The sequence below is a fragment of the Electrona antarctica genome (genome assembly GCF_951216825.1).
Source record: "Electrona antarctica genome assembly, chromosome: 2".
Classification (NCBI taxonomy): Eukaryota; Metazoa; Chordata; class Actinopteri; order Myctophiformes; family Myctophidae; genus Electrona; species Electrona antarctica.
In genome coordinates, this window is record NC_136807.1 from 9,469,888 (window position 1) to 9,491,364 (window position 21,477).

Here is a 21,477-nt window from a genome sequence, read left to right on the forward strand (position 1 = left end):
TGACATTCCTTATGTTGATCTGACCTCATCAAAACCTGTACACTCAAGACATGCTCCATTTATGGCCAGTACAGAATTAATTCCATATTTTGATCTGACCCCCCCATGCCAAAGCGCCAGCACTTGCCCAGAAGCATGCTTCTCGCCCTCAGGGCGTCTTACTGGTATACGTAATATTTGCCAAACCCTCCCGCGCACTCAAATCAGCCAACGCAGGGAAGCTGGAGGTACCTTCACTAAAAACGCCGGGACAACGCTCCACATGTCCCAAACTCTTCTCCCTTCTGGCTCCAAAACTATGGAATGCACTTCCCATCACAGTCAGAACTGCAGCCTCACTCCCAATCTTCCGCCGTAGTCTGAAAACCCACCTCTTCAGACTCCACCATGGCCCGTAGCACTTGCCCTAGCCTAGCCCCTTAGATAGCACATTATGTAGACTTAGATAGTATTTTAAACAGACTTATAGCTTGTTACGTAGACAGCTCTAGAATTGCACTTTATGTAGTCATAGCACTTTATAGTACACATGTATAATATATTATATAGTATAGTATGTATAGTTTACATAGATACTCCACTGTTACGTTCTTAGTCTAGGCATGATTCATGATAACTACTTTTTATATATGTGATGTATGCCATGCTTTTGTTATTGCTTAATGTAAGTCGCTCTGGATTAAGAGCGTCTGCTAAATGCCTAAATTGTAAATTGTAATTGTCTTAAAAGTCCTTCAATTATTACTTTAGAAATGTACAGATACCCTGTCTGCACTCAACTGCATAATGATTTGTTTACTGTCGAGTGAGAAAACAATGTTCACATTAAGCAAATCATCTGGGAACCCCCCCCCCCCCCACAAAATGTTTTATTTATTTGACAGGGACAAAGCTCATTAATCAACAGTTTTCACCTCAATGTAAATGGGCCAGAGTTAGCCAAAGCAAAATTTCATCTGTAGTCCCTGGGCAGGCTCTTAAAAAATGAATGAGTGTGTAGTGTGCCAGCACACAACACCATGCGTTGATGCCATGTGTGCATATGTGCCAGCACCCAACACTATGTCCATACAAAAACACAATACAATACAGATAAAAGAAAGACAGAGTTTGTAGTGTGCCAGCACACAGCACCATGCGTTGATGCCATGTGTGCATATGTGCCAGCACCCAACACCATGTCCATACAAAAACACAATACAATACAGATAAAAGAAAGACAGAGTGTGTAGTGTGCCAGCACACAGCACCATGCGTTGATGCCATGTGTGCATATGTGCCAGCACCCAACACTATGTCCATACAAAAAAGTAAAAACACAATACAATACAGATAAAAGAAAGACAGAGTGTGTAGTGTGCCAGCACACAGCACCATGCATTGATGCCATGTGTGCATATGTGCCAGCACCCAACACTATGTCCATACAAAAACACAATACAATACAGGAACAGATCAACATGGTACAGGGGACAGAACAATATATACTATATATATATATACTAAATAGTGCTGATAGTTACTCATGATTACAGATTTGATTTGTTTTTAGCCACCTTTTCAGGTTGAATTTGAAGGTCAGATAGTTGGAAGTCTCTCTTACTTCTGTGGGGAGATTGTTCCAGTAATGGGAGGCTCTAACAGAGAAGACTGTTTTACCAAACACACTACGTCTGATTGGCACTTCACAGTCCCCTCTGGTAGTCGCCCTTGTTGCTCTGTCACCGCTGTCCCTTCGATCTATGAACTGTTTCAGTGGTGGAGGTGCAAATAATTTAGGGACCCCCAGTTTGGGAACCATTGCACTAGATAGAATATTGTCACTACAATGAAGACAAGCAAGATCATGTTGAAGCCCATACTTAGCGCACTCACTTCGCTCGTGCCATAGCAGTTTGTGCAGTCACATTCCATCCATGAGTCCTGAATTTCACATTGTATGCCCAGGGCTTGCCAGCAGGTGTGTGTTTGAGTTTGCCTTCATTATGATGACAGAAATCCAAAACATGTCACAAACACAACCGCTCAGAAATGATGGCTTCACCCTTTTTATGTCTGGACACAATACGTTGGAAGGACAACAAATCCATTTTGATTGACAGCCTGTTCTCATGTTACTCATATAGGGTTCACAGCAGACGAACGGATTACTGGCAATTAATATTGAATGATGTTAAACGCAGGTAGAGGGTCAATGTGGGACACTTATCCTTGAGTGGTATGTGCTGGGTTGATTGTATGGCTTGTTTTCAATATAATTAGCAACTGTTGCCTAGGGGCCCATTGCCAGGGCAACCAGTGATTGTTTACACTGGCCAAGCAAGTGTGCCCACAACCCACATTGACTGAAGATTGGCCAGTCGACTTCACCTCTCTGTTCTCTCTGTAAAAGTTAAGCCATTTCTCTGGTACCTCCAGTTGGACTACATTTGGGTGGAAGAGGGGGATTAGATGGAGGCTTCATGCAATTTTTGCTGACCGTGTGCTTCAAGTGAAGTGAGTAAGTGACCCTCTCCAGTTCTAGAAACAGCAGCAACATAAGGTCAGATTTCACCCCTTGACAGCCAGCGCAAAACGCCACATTCAGTCATGTATTGCTCATGCTATGTTTTTGTCGTCTCACATCTGCTAAAACTTCTGTTTTAAGACTGATAAATGTATTGGCACAAAAAAACCTATACAACTATAAACTAAAATGAAATGATCACTAAACTATTTGCTGTGATGGGTCGATAACTTACAGAAATCAATTCAAGCATGTGTTGTGCAGTATACAGTATACACCAGGATGAAAGAAGCCAACGCCACTAGTGCTCTCCTTTCAATGTCTCTCAGGTCTATCTTGACTCAATCTACAGAATTGGATATAGCCTGTGCTCTCCGCTCTATTAACCGTACAGGGCCAAGACGAGACAGACAGACAGACAGACGTGTCGTACACCTCTCTCTCTCCCCTTGGCTGGCGGCCAGGCCCTAATGGAAATTCTCGATTCTCCCCCAACGATGCGGGTGATCAGTGGCAGCGAATGACGTCATCCAAGTATTGGGTTGAGCCCTGCAGCCCTGAGGGTGAAGCAGGGTTGACGGCGCTGCCGCAGAGAGACGCCGCAGGGACACGAGCGAAGGAGGAGGAGGAGGAGGCACGCGGGTGTCCTGCGGCGATCGGGACATCGCAGCAGGGGGACACAGAGGTGTCAGGAGGGCAAGAGTGTCCTGCGGTGATCGGGACATCGCAGCAGGGGGACACAGAGGTGTCAGGAGGGCAAGAGTGTCCTGCGGTGATCGGGACATCGCAGCAGGGGGACACAGAGGTGTCAGGAGGACAGGATCCTTTGTGCCCAATTAACCGCAGGTTCAATGAGGAGGTAACGTCAGCCGAAGGTCCGGAGGAGGCAACAGAGAGGTCCGGCCGGGGGAGTGCGGAGGAGGAAGGGGGCAGGAGCAGTGATGGAGGGCCAGGTGTGTTTGGGGAAAGGTGGGCCGTCTCATGATTCAAATGACTACAACTGAGTGTTGCTTAAAAAGGATAGTAAAAACACTTTTTTTCCTATCGATTACTCACCCCATGGAGACTTGAATTCATTAAATTATTTTTTTGTCGCATTCCTAAGCCAATAATGTGATGACCAGCAGTTGGTTCCTATGGAGACACACATAGTCTCCTCTGCCTCTCCATAGGGAGCTGGTTATTGCAGTATTGGCTTAGGAATGCGACAAAATCTAAAAAATATATCCATGAATTCAGGGGTGAGTAATCGATCGAAAATAAGTCATTTTGGGGGTGAACTATCCCTGTAAGGTACTTTACACACCGGAAGCGTGGAAAATAAACAATACAGAAACACGTCTGCGGATATTCCGCATGAAACAACCCATATGGTTTATGACGTGTCCATACAGGTGGATGGCATTATTTGCGGTGAACATTTGACTTCGTTTCAAAAAGAAAGGCTTTATTTCCACCTAATATTTGTGTTCTGTGTGGTTGTACTCATGACACAAGCAACAGTTATATTTGTTAGTTAAAATAAGTGTTAGATAACTATTGTTAGTAATCGTTGCTAAAGCCTTTTTGTTCAGTATAGCAGGGATCTTGCTGTGTCTCTGCTGCTCTTTAGTAAATGAGGGATACTAATATCATCCAACCAGGAGAGAGAATTGGAACGTAATCAAATTAAATAAATGGGTTCTCTCTCCTGATTGGATGAAACTGGTGACCCACCTGAAAATTTCAAGTGCTGGAGACACAGGAAGATCCATATTACTGAACAAATAATGTCTATATAGCAATGATTACTATCAGAATATTGATCTAACAAAAAACATTCTTTCACTGCCGTTTACTGGAAATCCTGTATTTAAAATTATAGCCATTGTCTGCCGATTACTGTAAATCCCGTAAATGAGCATTTTATATTAATATGAAGCGTCTGCACTGCAAACCAGCCTGTAGTCATGCCCCAGTTGCTATGCAACGCCTCCGTCATCCCCAGCACAAGGACTTTTGCACACGACTCCCATAGACCACCACCAGTCAAAGTAGGATCTAAAATGCCTCGTTACTCTGAAACTACGGGCGCTTTCCGTGGTCTTGAAAAAAACATCCGATATCTTGATGTGATTTGTGATTTTTCACCCGCTGGCGATCGACATATTACCATTTCTGGTGAAAGGTAAACATCGTAAGGAAATGCTAATACTAGCCGTTTCTTCTCCTCTCACTTCGCGAGGCCAGGAGACCGGATGTAAAGGACTAGAAAACCCGTCATATCCGTCGGCAGGGTTGAACCACCTCATCAGACCACTAGGTGGCAGTCATTAATACAGCTCCTAATTTTAATCGCACAGAAAACATAACACGCTTCCAGTGTGCAGGTAAGGGCCTGTGGTTGTATTTCTCTCAAATACAACCGCGTGCGTGCGTGCACGTGTGTGTGTGCGTGTTAGGATTCAACGTTTAGAGGTTAGGTTTAGGGGTTGGGTTTGGTGTCGTGAACTGGAAATGGCAGATCTACAGTACAAGCCCACAGCTTGTAGATCGGCTATTTTCGGCTTGGGTTATGGTTAAAATTAAATGCCCAAAAATGATAAAACAAAATCACCGTCCTAAAATGTTGACATCCTCACAAGTACAGTATAGTAATACAAGTGTGTGTGTGTGTGTGTGTGTGTGTGTGTGCACGTGCATGCGTGTCAGGTATGTGTCTGGTGGAGCGTTACTTCAGTGCGGTCAGCAGCAACAAGAGAACTCCTTCCAGACGATTGGAGGAGCTCTCCTACCCAGACAGGGAGAAGGAACCCCGGGGCTCTGGACCCTTCTATTTCTTCGGAGGTGCCAACGGGGCCGAAATGTAAGTACAAAACACTATTTTTTTGCATTATATGCTTTGCCTCATATGCTTTCAAACAACACAGATGGCCACTAGCTGTACAACTTATAGTGAATAAGTTGGCTAATAACTTAACTACGTTCAGCCTGTCGCCCCTACGTACGTCATTAAGGGAACATTTTCCAAAATGTTCATGAAATGATACAATTCAGAAATGTGCAAAAATAGCACAGGTTTTCTTTTTTGTGAGGGAACAGGGGAGGGTGGGCTATATGTATGCCTGTAATACTGAGAGAAAAAAAGAAAAAGGCAGATCTACAGGTAGATTGTCTATTTTCACTATTTCTGACATTTCATATATACAGTATGTTTCAAAAGAAAATGAAACCTATTTATTTCAGCTAAGCTGCATGAACTCATGACCTGTGGATAACAGTATGTTGGTAAGAGTGCAGCAGAAGTGTGATGGATTTTCTCTGGGTCTAGAGTGAGCGATTATTGCGAGAGCAAAGGATGGAGGCGGACCTACGATGCGCGCAGGGAGGATTTCAAGCTGAAGTGGTGCGAGACCAAGTCTACGGCCAACTACAACAGCTTCAGAGAAGGTAAAAGGGCAGCGGTGGCTCAGGGGTAGAGTGGCTGGATGGGAACCGCAAGGTTGCCAGTTCGAACCCGGGCTCCCCCAGAGTTAGTGTCCTTGAGCAAGACACTGAACCCCTAATTGCTCCTGATGTGCAGGTTGGTACCTTGCATGGTTTCCTCCGGCATCGGTGTATGAATGTGTGTGTGAATGGGTGAATGTAATGCACAATCTATGTAAAGCGTCTTGGATAAAGGCGCTATATAAATGCACCATTTACCATTTAAAAGCAGTCATTGGTGATGTGAGACGACACCAAACACACTCTGTGGTAATTCTATACATTACACTCCCTTATGGTAATTACAGTACACTGCGTTTCCCCCGCACATGAAAACTGGGACACCTCACACCTGGTATTTTTTGTTATACTGTACACTATCATCATTGTTGCGGGTGAAGGCTAGCTCTGGTCCATATCAGTGTTGATTTCGTCGACTAATACTAAGACGAAAAATGTCAGTTTTTCACTGACGAAAACTAAATGAAAACTAAGCTATGATGACTAAAACTAAGACTAAATATATTGACAATTTCGTCAACAAATAGAAACTAGACTAAAATGTTAGGAAGGGACTAGTGGACAAAAGATCCATTATAAGTCATTTTACACAAAAATAAATGTTGCTACTCACCAAAACAAAGACGGTTTAATGTAAGCCTACTCTCACTGGTTTAGCAGTCCAGGTACCTTATCTGGTAATCCAGCATGACAGTGTGTCGCGGGTTCGAGTCCCGATCCCGACGAACTTTACTGTGTGTCTTCCCTTCCCCATCTCTCTCTCCCTGTTTCCGGTCTACCTTACTGTAATCTATCAATAAAGGCAAAAAAGCCCGCAAAAATATCTTAAAAAAAAGAAAGACTGGTAGAAAGGTAGAAAGGCTCTCAGCACCCCACCTTCCGTGTAAAATACACTTTTTGGCCAGAAAACAAATTATTCCACTGACTGGACTGAAACATATTTTAGTTACTCCTGTGCTCCACTCCACCTACAGATCTTGCCAATCGCATTTTTCTACTTTACACGGAAGGTGGGGTGCTGAGAGACTTTCCACCCAGGAGATTAAAACCATCTTTGTTTTGATGAGTAAACAAATGTCTGAAGATTCACATAGAGCTAAGGAGAACTCCTAATGCCATGGACCAGAGCTAGGTGAAGGCTTAGCCTATTCCGGGATGAATATTTGACAGAATCAAGATCTACAAGTTCACAACGCATTGCAATGTGACACGTTGTGAGCTTGTAGATCGCTATTTTCAGTTTCAGATATATTTGGTGTAGGGAGGGAAAAACGCAGGGTAGGGTTTAAGTGGTTAATAGTGAAAGTAAAGAAAACAAGATAGGGTATAATATTAACAACATGGCTTCTAGGGGTGTGGAAAAAAATCGATTTGAATTAGAATCACGATTCTCATTATAAACAATTCAAAATCGATTCATAATTTCCAAAAATCGATTTTCAAAAATAAAAAATAAAATACATGCATTCCCTATTCAATCTGTAGCTATGGATAGCAAGTTACAAGGTGTGATGTCTATGGACGAAGCACCAACACACACACACAGACACACCCACATGCACACACACACACCCACATGCACACACACCTATATGACTGCCTGGCCCCATCGGCGCCATGCCATGAAAACCCAAATTCCATCCATGTCTGCATGCAGGTAAACAGCTGGTGTTCCAGATTCCCAACAACAAGGTTCTGACCACTAAGATCGGTCTTCTCTGCAGTCTTCGAGAGTATGACCGTGTCAGTACCAAAGTCAACCATGGTCAAGGACAGAGGTGAGACATGGTACAGCTCGCTTCTAGTGGATTTGACTCCATTTTCCAAATGGGTACACTGGTTTCAAAAGGGAGGGATGAACCATTATCGGTCTCCATTGTTGTCGTAAGAGAATACTGTGATGTTTTGAGTTTCATGTCAGTTCTTTTTCTCTGTTACACACTAATGGCTTCTGGTATACGGTATCCCTTGGCTTCAATAAATAATGTTCACAATGGTAGCAAACATCTTGGGGCAGAATATAACAACTTTCTGCACACAATGTGACAAGCTTTGTGGTGATGTCAGGACATTTCTGGAGCAACGTATTCCTTGAAGCACAGACCTGCTGTTTACTCAGGTTTCAGTGAGGTGACCTGCTTACATGAACTAGCTGTAGGCAAGCTTATACTGAAGGTAGCAATATGGTAGGCTAAAGTACATATTGACGCCAGATACTAGTAGAAATAGAATCAAATTTCTGTTCTAATTCACGTAGACGTCATGTCTTCATGATGAACTTGTCTTAACATCTCAACCCTGAAGCACCAAGGGAACATCACACGTTTACACCTACAGTAGCTGGAATATAATTTAGACTAACTTTCATTTAAATCTTCGTATCCAACTATAGCCTTAAGAAGGATATTTCTGTCCCTGTGTCCCTGTGTCCCTGGCTGTGTCCGAGCATGAAAATAGCGTTATAGCGTTTGCTCACCACCAAGTGTCACTGTTGCACAGCCACACACAGACACACACAGGCCAGTGAGGGCGGCTTGTACAGTACAGTACAGTACAGTACAGTACAGTACAGTACAGTACAGTACAGTACAGTACAGTACAGTACAGTACAGTACAGTACAGTACCACTCACTTCAGACAGGTCTGATATTTGGATTTAATATCATACATTCAAATAGCTGTTAAAACACATTGTGTGTGAGCTTGTAGATCTGCTTGAATTATATATACAAGGAGGAAACCCCCACAGGTATGACCGTTCTACATTATTCATGGCCTCCATTCATATTTCCCTGTGGTCTGTAATAGGCCTGCAACTATTGATTATTTTCTTAGCAAGTATTCTATCGATTATTGTGGGGTTTTTTTCTTCTTTCTTTTAAGAAAATAATAAATACATTTAGAGTGGGCAATTATTTTTACCCCCTTTTCTCTCCAATTTAGCCGTTATGCAAATAAATTCATCCCCACACACATTTCTGTGTTGTCAGTGTTGTCAACATTTGACTGCTTACTGACTCACCTGCCAGTGAGGAGCCCCCACCAGGAGGACATGGGGCCTTCGTCCTATACTCCTCCCTAGCCTAGAAACCGGACGAATCTGCCAGTAAAAAAAAACAAAGAAAATCTCTGTGATATTAGCTAACTCCTCCCGCCAACACTTACTGCTGACAGGTGCCACCCCAGCCCGTAGGAGTACAGTATGTGCAGTGACAATTATCACAGTCCCCGGGCCAGCTTCCCTCCCCCAAATGTATAGGCGCCCCTCCCCCAAATGTATAGGCGCCCGACAAAGGGCGATGCACCACGGTGGATTCGAACTCACAACCTCCATGGTGGTGGACAGGTGTCACTACGGTGTCATGTAAACATTGAAACATGAAAATAGCAGATCTACAATCTCCCAGTCCCAACGCAATACGACGCTTCCATATATCTATGAACGCTTCTATAATTATGTTATGAAATGATTATTGCTTATTATTGATTAAATCAATTAGTTTGATTAACTAATGAACATTATTCATGGCCTCTGTTGATAATTCCCTATTGCTGTTTAGTAGGAGACTGAAAATGGAGGACTTCTTTCCTTGGACATTCCGCTTGGACGTGAAGGACGAGAGAGAGGCTTTCTTTGCCCTACAGCAAGGTAAAAAATGGTGACACAGAGCTGCACAGTAGCATGGTGATACTATCACACTGGTTAAACTAGATTCTTGTTTTGTGAGGGGACGTTCGTGGGAAAAGTTAACAAGAACTCGTTCCAGTCGTTGAATTTGCAAAGAGAAGAGAAATTATGGAATTTGCCTGGGGATGCAACTATCGACAATCTTCTTTGCGATAACTTTGTCGATTGATAGGAACATCGAGAAGCGGGTTTTTTTAATTGCCGCAAAAATGCTGAATTTACTTTTTTATAATTGAGTAAATCGATGAATATGATTAACTACTTAATCACTATTTTATATACTTTATAAACTATTCTAAAGAAAAAAAGTGAGATTTAAATATGTTTTCGTTTCGATTAGCGATAATTTTGTATAATCCATGAAATCAATTTGTTGGACGAACTGTTTGACGAACTGTTCAACTCCTCGATGATGATAAGACGATAGCAACCTCGTTTCATTGGGGGGTTAGTGCACTTCACCTCCCACAAGGCCATGGGAAACTCACCAGCGGAACATGTTGTTGCCATAGCGACCAGTCAGAAGAGGGCAGGGCCGAGACACACAAAGGGAAATGTTCAACAGGCTCCCAGGTCTGTACAGTACGTTGCTATTGGACTGTACAAAACTCACTCCAGTGGCCAAGCTTGTATAGCTTGCAGTGGTGGAAGAAGTACTCAGATATTTCACTTAAGTAAAAGTATCAATACTAATAGTCTGTTACAAGTACAAAATGTACAGTATGAAAGTACACACAAGAGAAACGTGAATACTCAAGTGCAATATACCAATGTAATGAAAGTAACGCAACATTGTACTGTAGTAAAGGTACTGTACTTAGTTTACTGTCCACCACTGTGGACTGAGCATGGAATTTTCAGCCCTTTTTGAGTAAATGGTGACAAGTGATTGGCCAGTCGCTGTGATTGACAGCCTAACCCTAACCTCAGTATAAAACTATAATATGGGGGCGTCATCATTTACTCAAACCTGAAGATTACATGCTTGTTACAACACTCACTCCAGTGGCCATGCTTGTAGCTACAACACTCACTCCAGTGGCCATGCTTGTAGCTACAACACTCACTCCAGTGGCCATGCTTGTAGCTACAACACTCACTCCAGTGGCCATGCTTGTAGCTACAACACTCACTCCAGTGGCCATGCTTGTAGCTACAACACTCACTCCAGTGGCCATGCTTGTAGCTACAACACTCACTCCAGTGGCCATGCTTGTAGCTACAACACTCACTCCAGTGGCCATACTTGTAGCTACAACACTCACTCCAGTGGCCATGCTTGTAGCTACAACACTCACTCCAGTGGCCATGCTTGTAGCTACAACACTCACTCCAGTGGCCATGCTTGTTACAACACTCACTCCAGTGGCCATGCTTGCTACAACACTCACTCCAGTGGCCATGCTTGCTACAACACTCACTCCAGTGGCCATGCTTGTAGCCGTGGGCTGCGTGGGCACAAGGAATGGTTCAGCCACAGTGCAACTCTGAACCATGCCGCAGTGCTGTAAAGTAACTAGGTATTTTTTACCAAAGTACTGTACAATTTTGAGGCGTTTGTACTTTACTTGAGTATTTCCAATTTCCAATACCTTTACTTCTGCTCCACTACATCTCAGAGGCAAAATATTGTATTTTTACTCCATTACTTTTATTTGAAAACTTTAGTTACTAGTTACTTTGTAGATTTTGATTATTATGACAAAATATACAGTAACCACTTCAGCATTTTCAAAAGACGTATATACATTTGAAAACTTGAAATGGCACATTCTGCATAACGACTACTTAGTACTTTAAGTGTTTTGATGCCAATACTCAAGTACATTTTTAATTCCGTACTATTACTGACGGAGTAGTTCTGTATCGCAGCATTGATACTTTTACTTAAGTAAAAACCTTTGAGTACTTTTTCCACCACTGAACCATACCACGGTTTGGCGTTGTTAGGCCTTCAGCATTATGTCAACATGAGGGACGGACGGTAATGGCGAACATATGGTTATCAGAAAGTCAATACAAAACACACAGTCACCTTTCATCTCTGGGAGATGAATGAATCTGTGCAGTGGCGTGCACAAATGGACACTAGGGGGTGCTAGAGCACCACCTGCCCTTGCCCTCTGGACAGCAATGTGCCCTTTTAAGCTTCTAATATATTATTTATGCCCCAAACTCTATAAATCTCACACTATTAAGGCAACCGGCCGGTTCTATACGCACTGCACAAGGTGCCCTTTTTTCACTTGAGCACCTGCCCCTCTAAATGTCTGTGCACGCCACTGAATCTGTGGAACATGTACAATACAGGACAGGAAGGTTCAGCTTAAACATGAACAGATCAGAGAAGGTTTTGCAGACTTTGCTGCCCTCCCTCTCCAGAGTGGTGTAAGTGTATATACTGTAGGGTGCCGGGGCTGTGCTTGGCCATGCAATGCATAGCATGTTACATACATTATAAAGATGCTCATGCTCATTCAACTTCATGAGAGTTCAATTAACCTCCATATATATAGAATAGTCTCTCGAGACAGACTGTTGCCTCACCCAATCTTCAAATGCTTCTGTCGTACATCAGAAGAGCTAATGCAGTTCGAAGTCGGTAAAGCATATGTGAGCCTCCTCTCCATTTCCGTTTAATCTTTGCAGTCACGTCGTAAATAATATTGTGGACAAAGATTGTGGAACAGTTGTCTGGTTTCAGAGACTATTACTAGACTATATCGTAGGGAGGGATCTCATCAAGTCTTACACCCCAGCCTCTGGGGCAGACTTAATGTACCGCTCTGCCTGGTGGTTGCTACAGTAGGTGCGAGCAACAGGGAGACACACATGTGGATATGTAAGCCCACGGGTCTGAACCAGGGGAGAGGCATCTTCCTCCTGAGGGGCCAGAAGGACATCACCACCCTCAGACTAATGCTACAGGATCTGGAGGACAGCCAACAATACAAGATGCACTTCCGCCAGCCTCAGGCACGCATTGTGCAACAGTGAGTGAACACAATTCTTCAAATTTCAACTCTTCTGTTACATTACCATTCGAGCATTCCATGCAAATGAAACCAAATGGACCCTTTGGTTCCATGCATGTACATTTTCTCAGAGATAAATGAACACTGACGATGTTTCAGTGTGGATTGGGGTCGAAGAGATTTATTTTATTTGAATGGCGGTCTGTGGCCTCATGCATATCAAACTGAGGGCCCTTGGATTTAACCCATTTAGACCTGAGACCAGATTCTACAAAATGTCTTCGAAATCCTAACAGTTTTCCGAAATGTTTGTATATCAGTGGTGAACAAACTTTTTCATGTCAAGGACCCCAAATATTAAATGTATTTGGCCGCACACCCTAATCTGAAAAGATGTCGTTTCAGGGACCCCCCAGAAGCAAAGATTTTAGTTAAAACGTTCGCTGTGAAAGAATAAGATTTGTGCCACATTTTTCTAAATAGCAGCTCTACAAGCGCTATGAGCTTATAGGGGGGGTTGAGAATCACCGCTTTAGAAATTGGCCTATCAACAAATGTGTCCTCTCGCCCACACACACACACACACACACACACACACACAGGTACATCCAGAACCCGCTGCTCCTGAAGGGGCGGAAGTTTGACGTGCGCTCCTACCTGATGATTGCCTGCACGTCTCCTTACATGGTCTTCTTTCGCCACGGCTACGTACGACTGACCTGCGATCGCTACGACCCCAACTCTAACAATCTGTCCGCCCACCTGACAAACCAGGTAGACTTTGTAATGCATAACTGGAACAGATTTTAACATATTATATATTTAATATACGAGTATCACTAATACTGTACCACTTAACACTTAAGCGTTATTCATAGTCTGGATTTTCGGTGGTGGGGTGACCACCGAACTACAACATGACGTCACAAGCCGCGGTGAAGAACAAACCACCGCCACCGCCCCAGCCCTTCTCTGTTTTTACTCACCACCGCTCAGCGTTATTTCAGCTCCGGTGGTCAGCTCACCACATTATATTATAGAAAATGTATGAGTGTCTCTTACCAGGTGGAAAAAATAGGCCATTGTGTTGTTGTGTTGGATCATGTCTAGCAGTCAAGAAAAACATTACAATCGGACTATAATTTTCTAAAGTAGCACAACAGCTACAAGCTTTGCAACAGCTCACAATGCAGCGAGTTTTGAGTTTGTAGATCAGCTATTTCCGCAAAGAGATTTGATGTTGAGGGTTAAAGGAGCAGACCTAGTATACAGCCCTGCGTGAACACGATCAAGTAAGTATATAGTGTTTAAAACCCATTTAGGCCTGACGTCGAAATAAATAAAAAAGTCTTCTGAAAGAATATATATTCAAAGATTTGTGCCACATTTTCATGATTTTTCAAAAATTGAATAGATCTACAGATCTACAAAAATAGCAGATCTACAAGCTCATAGCGCGCCACCGAGTGGCACGCTACGAGCTTGTAGGTCTGCTATTTTTCAATAGCTAAAGTATAACATAATGCTTAGTTAAAACACCAACAACGGGTTCCCGTCCAGAATGGGTGTTTAACTTTCCCAATATGCACATGACTAAATAACATTTTGGCTTATAAATATCACGGTCCTGAAGCATTTTGTTTTTTACTAGTCTCTCAAGACAGACGGTTGCCTCAGGGGTCATTGTTTTCCCCAATATTTGACGATGGGATTCTCAGATTGATTTTTTTTTACTAACGATGCTCCAAAAACGTTCACTTCCAACTAATGCCATAATGTGTCCTTTAAAGGAGCATTCAGTGATTTGGGTGATTTGGAAAACCACCCAGTCCGCCCCGGTAACAAAATGTGCACATGCACGCTCTACAGTGGGGGGGAAGTGCAACAGGCCAACAGCATGTGCACCAAGGCCCGCCCCCACTCGATCATGATTGGAGGAAGGCCCCACTCATCCTGATTGGATGAAGGTTTTGCCACCCGCCACCAAAACTGAAACTAGGGTTTTTTGACCCCAGGGGCTCACTGAGGACAGGGAGGAACTCCTTATAGTCAGCACACTCTATAGTAGGGAGGATTATCCAGAAAAAAAGAAAAAATAAGTGATATTTGAATTAAGTCAAATCACTGAATATACCTTTAATGTGTTCATAGTGTTGATATACAACCCATAACCCCAATTGGAAAAATATGGAAAAGCTCATTTGATTTAGCATCCGAGTGTTTAGGTGAAGATGACCTTTTATTACTCAGGAATGTTATGCACAGCTACGATATTCATAAAAACAAACATAAAAACTATGGCAATTATTATTATTAATAGTAATAGGCCTACTACTACTACTGTACTGTGGTACCTTTAAGGGGTGGGGTATAGGCGTCGCAGTCCCGCCCCCTTTCATGACGACGCCAGGCCCAGGAAATAATTCCCAATGCATTTTTCCCATAGACATTTCAAAAAGTATTTATTTAAAGACCTTTTAAGCGTCTTACAAACTACTACAAAGCCAACTCGAGTTGTGACAAATCATGAAACAATATTTTGGACCAAACAAATAATTACAAAGAAGAAAAACCACAAAAAAAGTGTTGTAACCTGCCGTTGTTTTCTTCTTTCTAATTATTTGTTCGGCCCAAAACATTGTGTTTATTGTCCTGATTTGTCACAACTTCAGTTGGCTTTGTCAACATGAACAGGGAACAGGGAAAATGAACAGGGAATTATTTTCCGGGTCTCTCGAGGGTACATTTGCACATACCTGTCATTCTGTCAGCAGTTAAGTGTGCTGCTCGTTGAGTTGAGGGTCAAACCAGCGACCTTGTGATTTCCAGATTGCCTCTACAGTGTCAGTCGGTCATCCTTTGCCCACGGTAGCTTCCTGTAATAGGTTGGAATGACATAACGGATTATAGTTTCAGTCAAAAATGGGGATATTTCATTCCACTCCAAGGTAATGTCCTTAATCATGCACATATCTGTCATGCATGTGCTGCTATTTGACTGCCCCATCCCACTGCTACAGTAATTGTAACCACTAACCACCCACCATGTATATTATTATTATGGAACTTGTTTTATGTCATTTCACATGGCCCCAATATTGATATCTGACCAGTTTAGCTGTTTCTTTCTTCCCTTATCAGTTATCACTTTTCACCTTTCTATGAATGATGTAGGGCAGGCTATCACAGCAGTTGACTTGACAGTTGAGGTAATGAAACCCCAGACTGATTTTGTAGTTTGTTTTTCAGTTCACAGCAGATTAAAAGCATGGCAGACTAGCAGTAAAGCAACCCAGGTACACCAAACAAAACAAATTGAAGATTGTCTGCTTGTTTTCATGGGTCTTGACTTCTAGAAGAGCCAAGGGCATACCAAAATGTCTGCAACTTGCACATTTTGGTATGCCCTTGGCTCTTCTAGAAGCAAGCATGATAGCAAATGCCAGAAAACGTTAACGTAGGGTGCCGAGAGGGGCTACTGTGTTACTTACATCATTCAGTAGTCTACATCACTGTGTAGTGTAGAGGCCTAGTACAGTGATTATGCAGCCTTGAAAGTGCAATGATTGATTTGTTTTTACCCTGCCCTGCTGTAGACTGTAGTGGCAATTACAACAATTACTACAAAATCAGCCTAGGGATACATTCATGCTCCTTTGAGTTGTTGTCGAAGTCGAAGACAAAATGGCTCATGACTAAATAATGATGCTGGTTTCGCCATTTGACAGTATTTACTATTTACCTCCTTTATTTATTTATTTTATCTTCAAAGCACAGTAGGCTAGTGTACATAGAGCATGCACGCACTGCCACTGATCCGCAACAGTTCTTCCTCCTCCCTCCATGTGGAAAGCCCGGTGACGTGACTGGTTTGCTGAGTTCTAGCCTTGGATCAATTCAAGACTTATCGAGTATGAATTATGTTACTTTCGTTAGTTCCATGGTAACGCCTGCGGTCTCCGAGACCGAGTTCCATGGTGGTTAGTTCAAGCAAGATAGCCTAATAGTTCCCCCACAATGGCTCAGTGTCACCTGTGGCAGCGGTGGCCGAACGGATAGCGGCGCGGTCTAGATACCGGAAGGTTCCCAGTTCGAATCAGCCGTCCGACACGTTAAAATTACCACCGCTGAAATGCCCTTGAACAAGGCATCAACCACTACGATGAAATGTGTTCTATGAGCAGGGCCTGGCTGGAAACAAGTTCTTGAGCTTAGCCCAGATACCCTGGGTAAATATAGATTTCATTTCATTTCATTTCACCTGTGTGTGTGCGTGTGTGTGTGTCTCTTGCGCCCCCTGCTGGCTCCCTCTAGTGTATGCAGAAGAAGAATCCTTTGTACAGCTTGTTGAAGGAGGACACAGTGTGGTCCATGGAGACTTTCAACAGCTACATCAACGACAGGTTCAGGGCTGCCAGAGGCCTGCCATTGGACTGGGTGATGGGTGTCTTTGCAGTGAGTCTACTGGTGGATTGTGCTTTTTTAAATTTCGTTGTACTTGTTGCAATGACAAATATCTATCTATCTATCTATCTATCTATCTATCTATCTATCTATCTATCTATCTATCTATCTATCTATCTATCTATCTATCTATCTATCTATCTATCTTTTGGGGACCACCAGTTAGTATTGTAGCCTAATGGGTGTTGCTGCTCATTGCAATACTGATGGTTTGTTTAATTAATAATTTAACTCGGTGTACAATACGATCTCAGAGACGAATGACCTGAAAATGAATTGAATTTATAGGCCTTTTTTATATAATTGGTTTAGTGATGTAAAAATGTCTATGCACACCAAAATGTGAATTTTGTTTGATCGCTGTGTAAAATATTTCAAACTTGTGATGAGCATTTGCCTGTATTCATTACTCTAATTCAATTTTACCATCATTTTATGACCTCGAATAATTGCATAGATTAATTGTATGATAAAAATTGAGTGGTGTAAACCACTCCTACAACTGGCTTTTGTGTGCAGAAAAAAATGAGCATGGTTGCTATGTTCAAAATAATTTCTGACGTAATTAAATCACACCCGGGTGAACTGGATGACCGTAGCAACCATGGTCATTTTCTCTGCACAGAAAAAGCCAGTTGTGAAATCACATCCGGGTGTGATTTCATTACGTCAGATCAGAGCTGATCAGGCTACATAATACCTTACCTTATTTCATTACGTCAGACATTACGTCAGACCACAGCTGATCATGCTATATAAAACCTTACACCACTCAGTTCACACGGGTGTGATTTTTTTGGTACGAACAAACACGTAGACACGTGGACACGTAAACTAACAAAGCCAGTTGTTGGAGTGGTTTACACCACTCAAAAATGAATTCACAGATTAATCAATTATGAAAATAATGGTTAGTTGAAACGCTATGTTTGATAGATCCATTGATCCATCTAACACAGCTTACAGTACAATGTGAGGGAGAGCAAATGTTTTAAAATGTTTTACACTAGAATTTCGCGGGCCTTCGGCTCGCTCATCCCAGAGTTGCGTTGCCCCGCGTTGCGATACAGAAGTCCACAGATACAGAAGTGCACAGTGACACGCGTTGTATGCAGCTGTTTTGTGTTGCAGCGCGCGTGTAGTGTTGTTATCCATATATGCGCCTCGGTTCGTCCCGTTTGTTCCACGCCAGGTGTCGACGCAGTCGTTGGCGCAAATTTCTTATTATTGTAACTGTGTATGTAATCGCGGCTAGTAGCACACTTTTTTTTTTAGGAGCACGATGAAAAGTTATGAAATAATGTGTTTGAGGGCCCTCCTATATACAGCTTTAGTCCCCACACGTCTCAATATTTGCCATTGACAAAGAACAGAGGAATTAGGTCGAAATGCCGCTAAATATGACGTAAATTAAAATGTATTATATATATATTTTTTTTTAATTGAATGTAAATACTTTACTTCTAAGAAAACCTGGCAACCCGCACCCCGCGGTCATTTTCCGCTAACCGGAGCGGTGCTCCCTAGCCTGCTGGAGGGGTTCACATCATCCCATGCAGCCTCGAGAGGAAAAAGAAGGAAAATAAATGCAGCCTTGAGGCTACCTACCAATGTGGTGTTGTGGAGCTTGATCACCTCCTCCTCCTCCTTTTCTCCCCAAATTGCCAATCCCAATAAAAGCAAAAGTTGCCTAGTGTGAATACTTCCACAGCCTAAGTAGTAAAGGATAAACTATCAGTCTTCTCTGAAATCGGTCAATGTTTGTCAACTCAGCACGTGTTGACAACGCATAGTAAACAGAAGCCGTATGTGTGTCACACCAAAAGTGGTGACCTATAGAATCCTGTACATAGAAGCATCACGCAATCGTCTCCCTCCCTGTGTGGGTCACGTGGTGGGCTCTGAGCAAATGGGAGAGGGAATGTAGTGTTGCCAGGTCCGCGTATTGTAAGCGAGTGGTAGTGTGTGTAAGTAGCGTGTTGAATGGCATTTTTTCTGTGCTTGTTTTCATAGACGTGGCAACAAATTAGGCGGGGGTGTCGGTGCTTGTGGCGTGTTTGTGTGTATTATTGATATTGATATTGTTTGCGAGTGTGGACGGGAGCCGGCTTTAGTGGCAGTGCGATGACAATTTTTACGCGGGTGGTGTCGAGTGTGGCCGTGCGGCGCGACATGAGGAGATAGGGAACGAACGACGCGGAGGGTAAGTGTGTGACGTGTTAGTGTGTTGTTGCAGTGTGTGTTGCAGCGTGTTGCAGCGTGTCAGTGACGTAGTAGCTGGTGACTTTCTTTTCGTGGTTAGCTTTTGGGGACACCTTTTCAAATGTATAATAGATAGATAGATAGATGAGAGCAGTCCCATTCAGAATGCCTGGCCATGGTAGACCCATACTGAGCTACAGTATCCTTAATATTATATAATATTGTTTTGGTTAAATTATTTCTTTCTTTGTCTCTGTCATCAGAAGCGCATGCAGCAGATTATGACCCAGTGTTTTCTCGCGGTCAAATCCAAGCTGGACCGCAGACTGGGCATATTTGACCTGTTTGGCTGTGATTTTATGGTCGATGAGGAATTCAAGGTATTAAAAATAATATGTATCTATTTATTTATTTTAATTCAGAGACATTTAGCTTACCTATTTTGTCCAAAAGTGTGTTTGTGTTGACCAAGATCACCTTCATCTACCCTGAAAAGGTCTGGTTATTGGAGATGAACTGTAACCCAGCTCTCCACACTAACTGTAGGGTCCTGAAGGAAGTGATACCTGATGCTGTTGTGGAGACTTTGGGTGAGTGCATAACTTGGCGTTAGTATGAAATCACATTCAATCCGCTTATTTTGAGCTCCTGCTGAAAATAATGCAATGAGAGATATTAGAACACAGTTACTTTAGTGCATTTTGTAATAGTTAAAAACAAATGACACTAGTATTCACCGTTTGCGTGGTATACTTCACACAAATTTGATTTGTTCATTGTCAAATAGCATTTATTTTATTAGCCTAAGGTCTAATCCTGAGCAATTTATATTCCCCATTCCTTCCATCTTCATATAGATCTAACCCTTGAGATCTTCAACAAGTCTCGCAGAGGACAACAAATCCTACCCTTGGCCAGGCAGAGGGAGTTTGTGCTCCTGTTCAATGGGGAATCTCCCCCTGCTTCTGCTTTGCCCCGCCGCAAGAGGAAAAAAGGTCGAACGAAATTGAAGAGAGTGTCTGAACCGAAAGCCAACAAGAAGACGCCAAACTCTGCACCAGTAAAGTGTACCCAGAGGAAATCAAGAGAAAGGAGCCAAATTACATCAACAGCTTCCTCCGCAACTTGTGTGAGTCATTTGGCGGCTGCTGGTGCAGAGGACAGTTCCAATCCTGATTGCACCTCTGCTATTTCAACATCCGCTATCCATCATTCTGCTCCAACAAGTGAACACCTATCAATGCAGGCACTTCGAGATTCATCCGCTGGCCCGGTGGTTGCTCCAAAACCACATCTTGTAGCTAAACCTGTAGAGCCCCCCAAACACCACCTGCCTTTGCGCAAGTCACAGTCTCAGCCCCGGACAGAACTCAAGCTCAGCAAATGCACCTGGCTTCACCCCTCAGGGCCCCCAGTCCACCTCGCGGCCCCTGAGGGGCTTCACCCCTCAGGGCCCCCAGTCCACCTCGCGCCCCCTGAGTCGCACCGGAAGATGAGTGCCGTCAAGTCGCTTTCAACACCGTCTCTGAGCGAGGTGTCCTCTCGCTTCTCACTGTCCCGCACGACGCGGTCTGTGTGGATGGAGAGTCACGACAACAGACATGGACCTGATAAGCAGGAGTGTGGAGAAGATGCAAAGAACACAGGGATCAACGTGAAAGACAAACTGAAACCATAAATGCCTCATATATGCAACAAATATCATATATGCAATGCTCTAGTTCCAGCATAGAACTATACTGTGTTCAATCTGGACAAATATCAGGGAGTGGTGAAAACAACAAACATGTTTGTGTAATGTGTTATTAAAGTATAATAAAGTGTAATCTCTCTTAATAATGACTTTGTGGCAGTATCTCCAATACTTCGTAGTACAATTCATTGTGAAAATAGCAGACTTTTCTTTGTTTTGAAATGTTTTGCCTGCCCTACAATGACATGTCCAAAATGAAAATGACATTTCAACAGATCTATAAATGTACTCTCCTTTAACACCGGACGTAGCATGACCTTTTTTTTTTCTGCAGCTGCAAATGGAGCAATGGACAGACAACCACAAACCACACCATACAGCAGGGTTCGACAGCGTCTGTAGCTATAGGCGAGAGGCATTGTGGTTCATGCTTCACATGACAGATCAAATGGCCCGTGGAATC

General features: G+C 43.0%; 1 protein-coding gene and 1 long non-coding RNA gene across 5 annotated transcripts in view; one reads left to right on the plus strand and one right to left on the minus strand.

Moving 5' to 3' along the window:
• LOC306938451 overlaps nucleotides 1-15,597 on the minus strand; it is a 55,944-nt gene extending 40,347 nt beyond the window's left edge. The window contains exon 1 of the long non-coding RNA XR_013791726.1: nucleotides 15,412-15,597. This is a non-coding gene — a long non-coding RNA (uncharacterized lncRNA). The remainder of the gene's footprint in view (nucleotides 1-15,411) is intronic.
• ttll10 (tubulin tyrosine ligase-like family, member 10) overlaps nucleotides 1-21,158 on the plus strand; it is a 38,095-nt gene extending 16,937 nt beyond the window's left edge. Inside the window, exons 2-12 of one of the 4 annotated variants that reach the window (XM_079522594.1) lie at nucleotides 2,901-3,459; nucleotides 5,198-5,351; nucleotides 5,817-5,935; nucleotides 7,650-7,770; nucleotides 9,553-9,641; nucleotides 12,487-12,673; nucleotides 13,258-13,429; nucleotides 16,970-17,110; nucleotides 19,585-19,701; nucleotides 19,818-19,911; nucleotides 20,179-21,158. In XM_079522594.1, coding sequence (XP_079378720.1) covers nucleotides 3,027-3,459; nucleotides 5,198-5,351; nucleotides 5,817-5,935; nucleotides 7,650-7,770; nucleotides 9,553-9,641; nucleotides 12,487-12,673; nucleotides 13,258-13,429; nucleotides 16,970-17,110; nucleotides 19,585-19,701; nucleotides 19,818-19,911; nucleotides 20,179-20,999 — 2,448 coding nt within the window. In that variant the 5' untranslated portion in view covers nucleotides 2,901-3,026 and the 3' untranslated portion in view covers nucleotides 21,000-21,158. Of the gene's footprint in view, nucleotides 1-2,900; nucleotides 3,476-5,197; nucleotides 5,352-5,816; nucleotides 5,936-7,649; nucleotides 7,771-9,552; nucleotides 9,642-12,486; nucleotides 12,674-13,257; nucleotides 13,430-16,969; nucleotides 17,111-19,584; nucleotides 19,702-19,817; nucleotides 19,912-20,178 lie in introns of those variants that run through there. The other 3 variants (XM_079522595.1, XM_079522597.1, XM_079522596.1) reach the window with 3 other exon arrangements.
• Nucleotides 21,159-21,477: the final 319 nt, after the last annotated feature.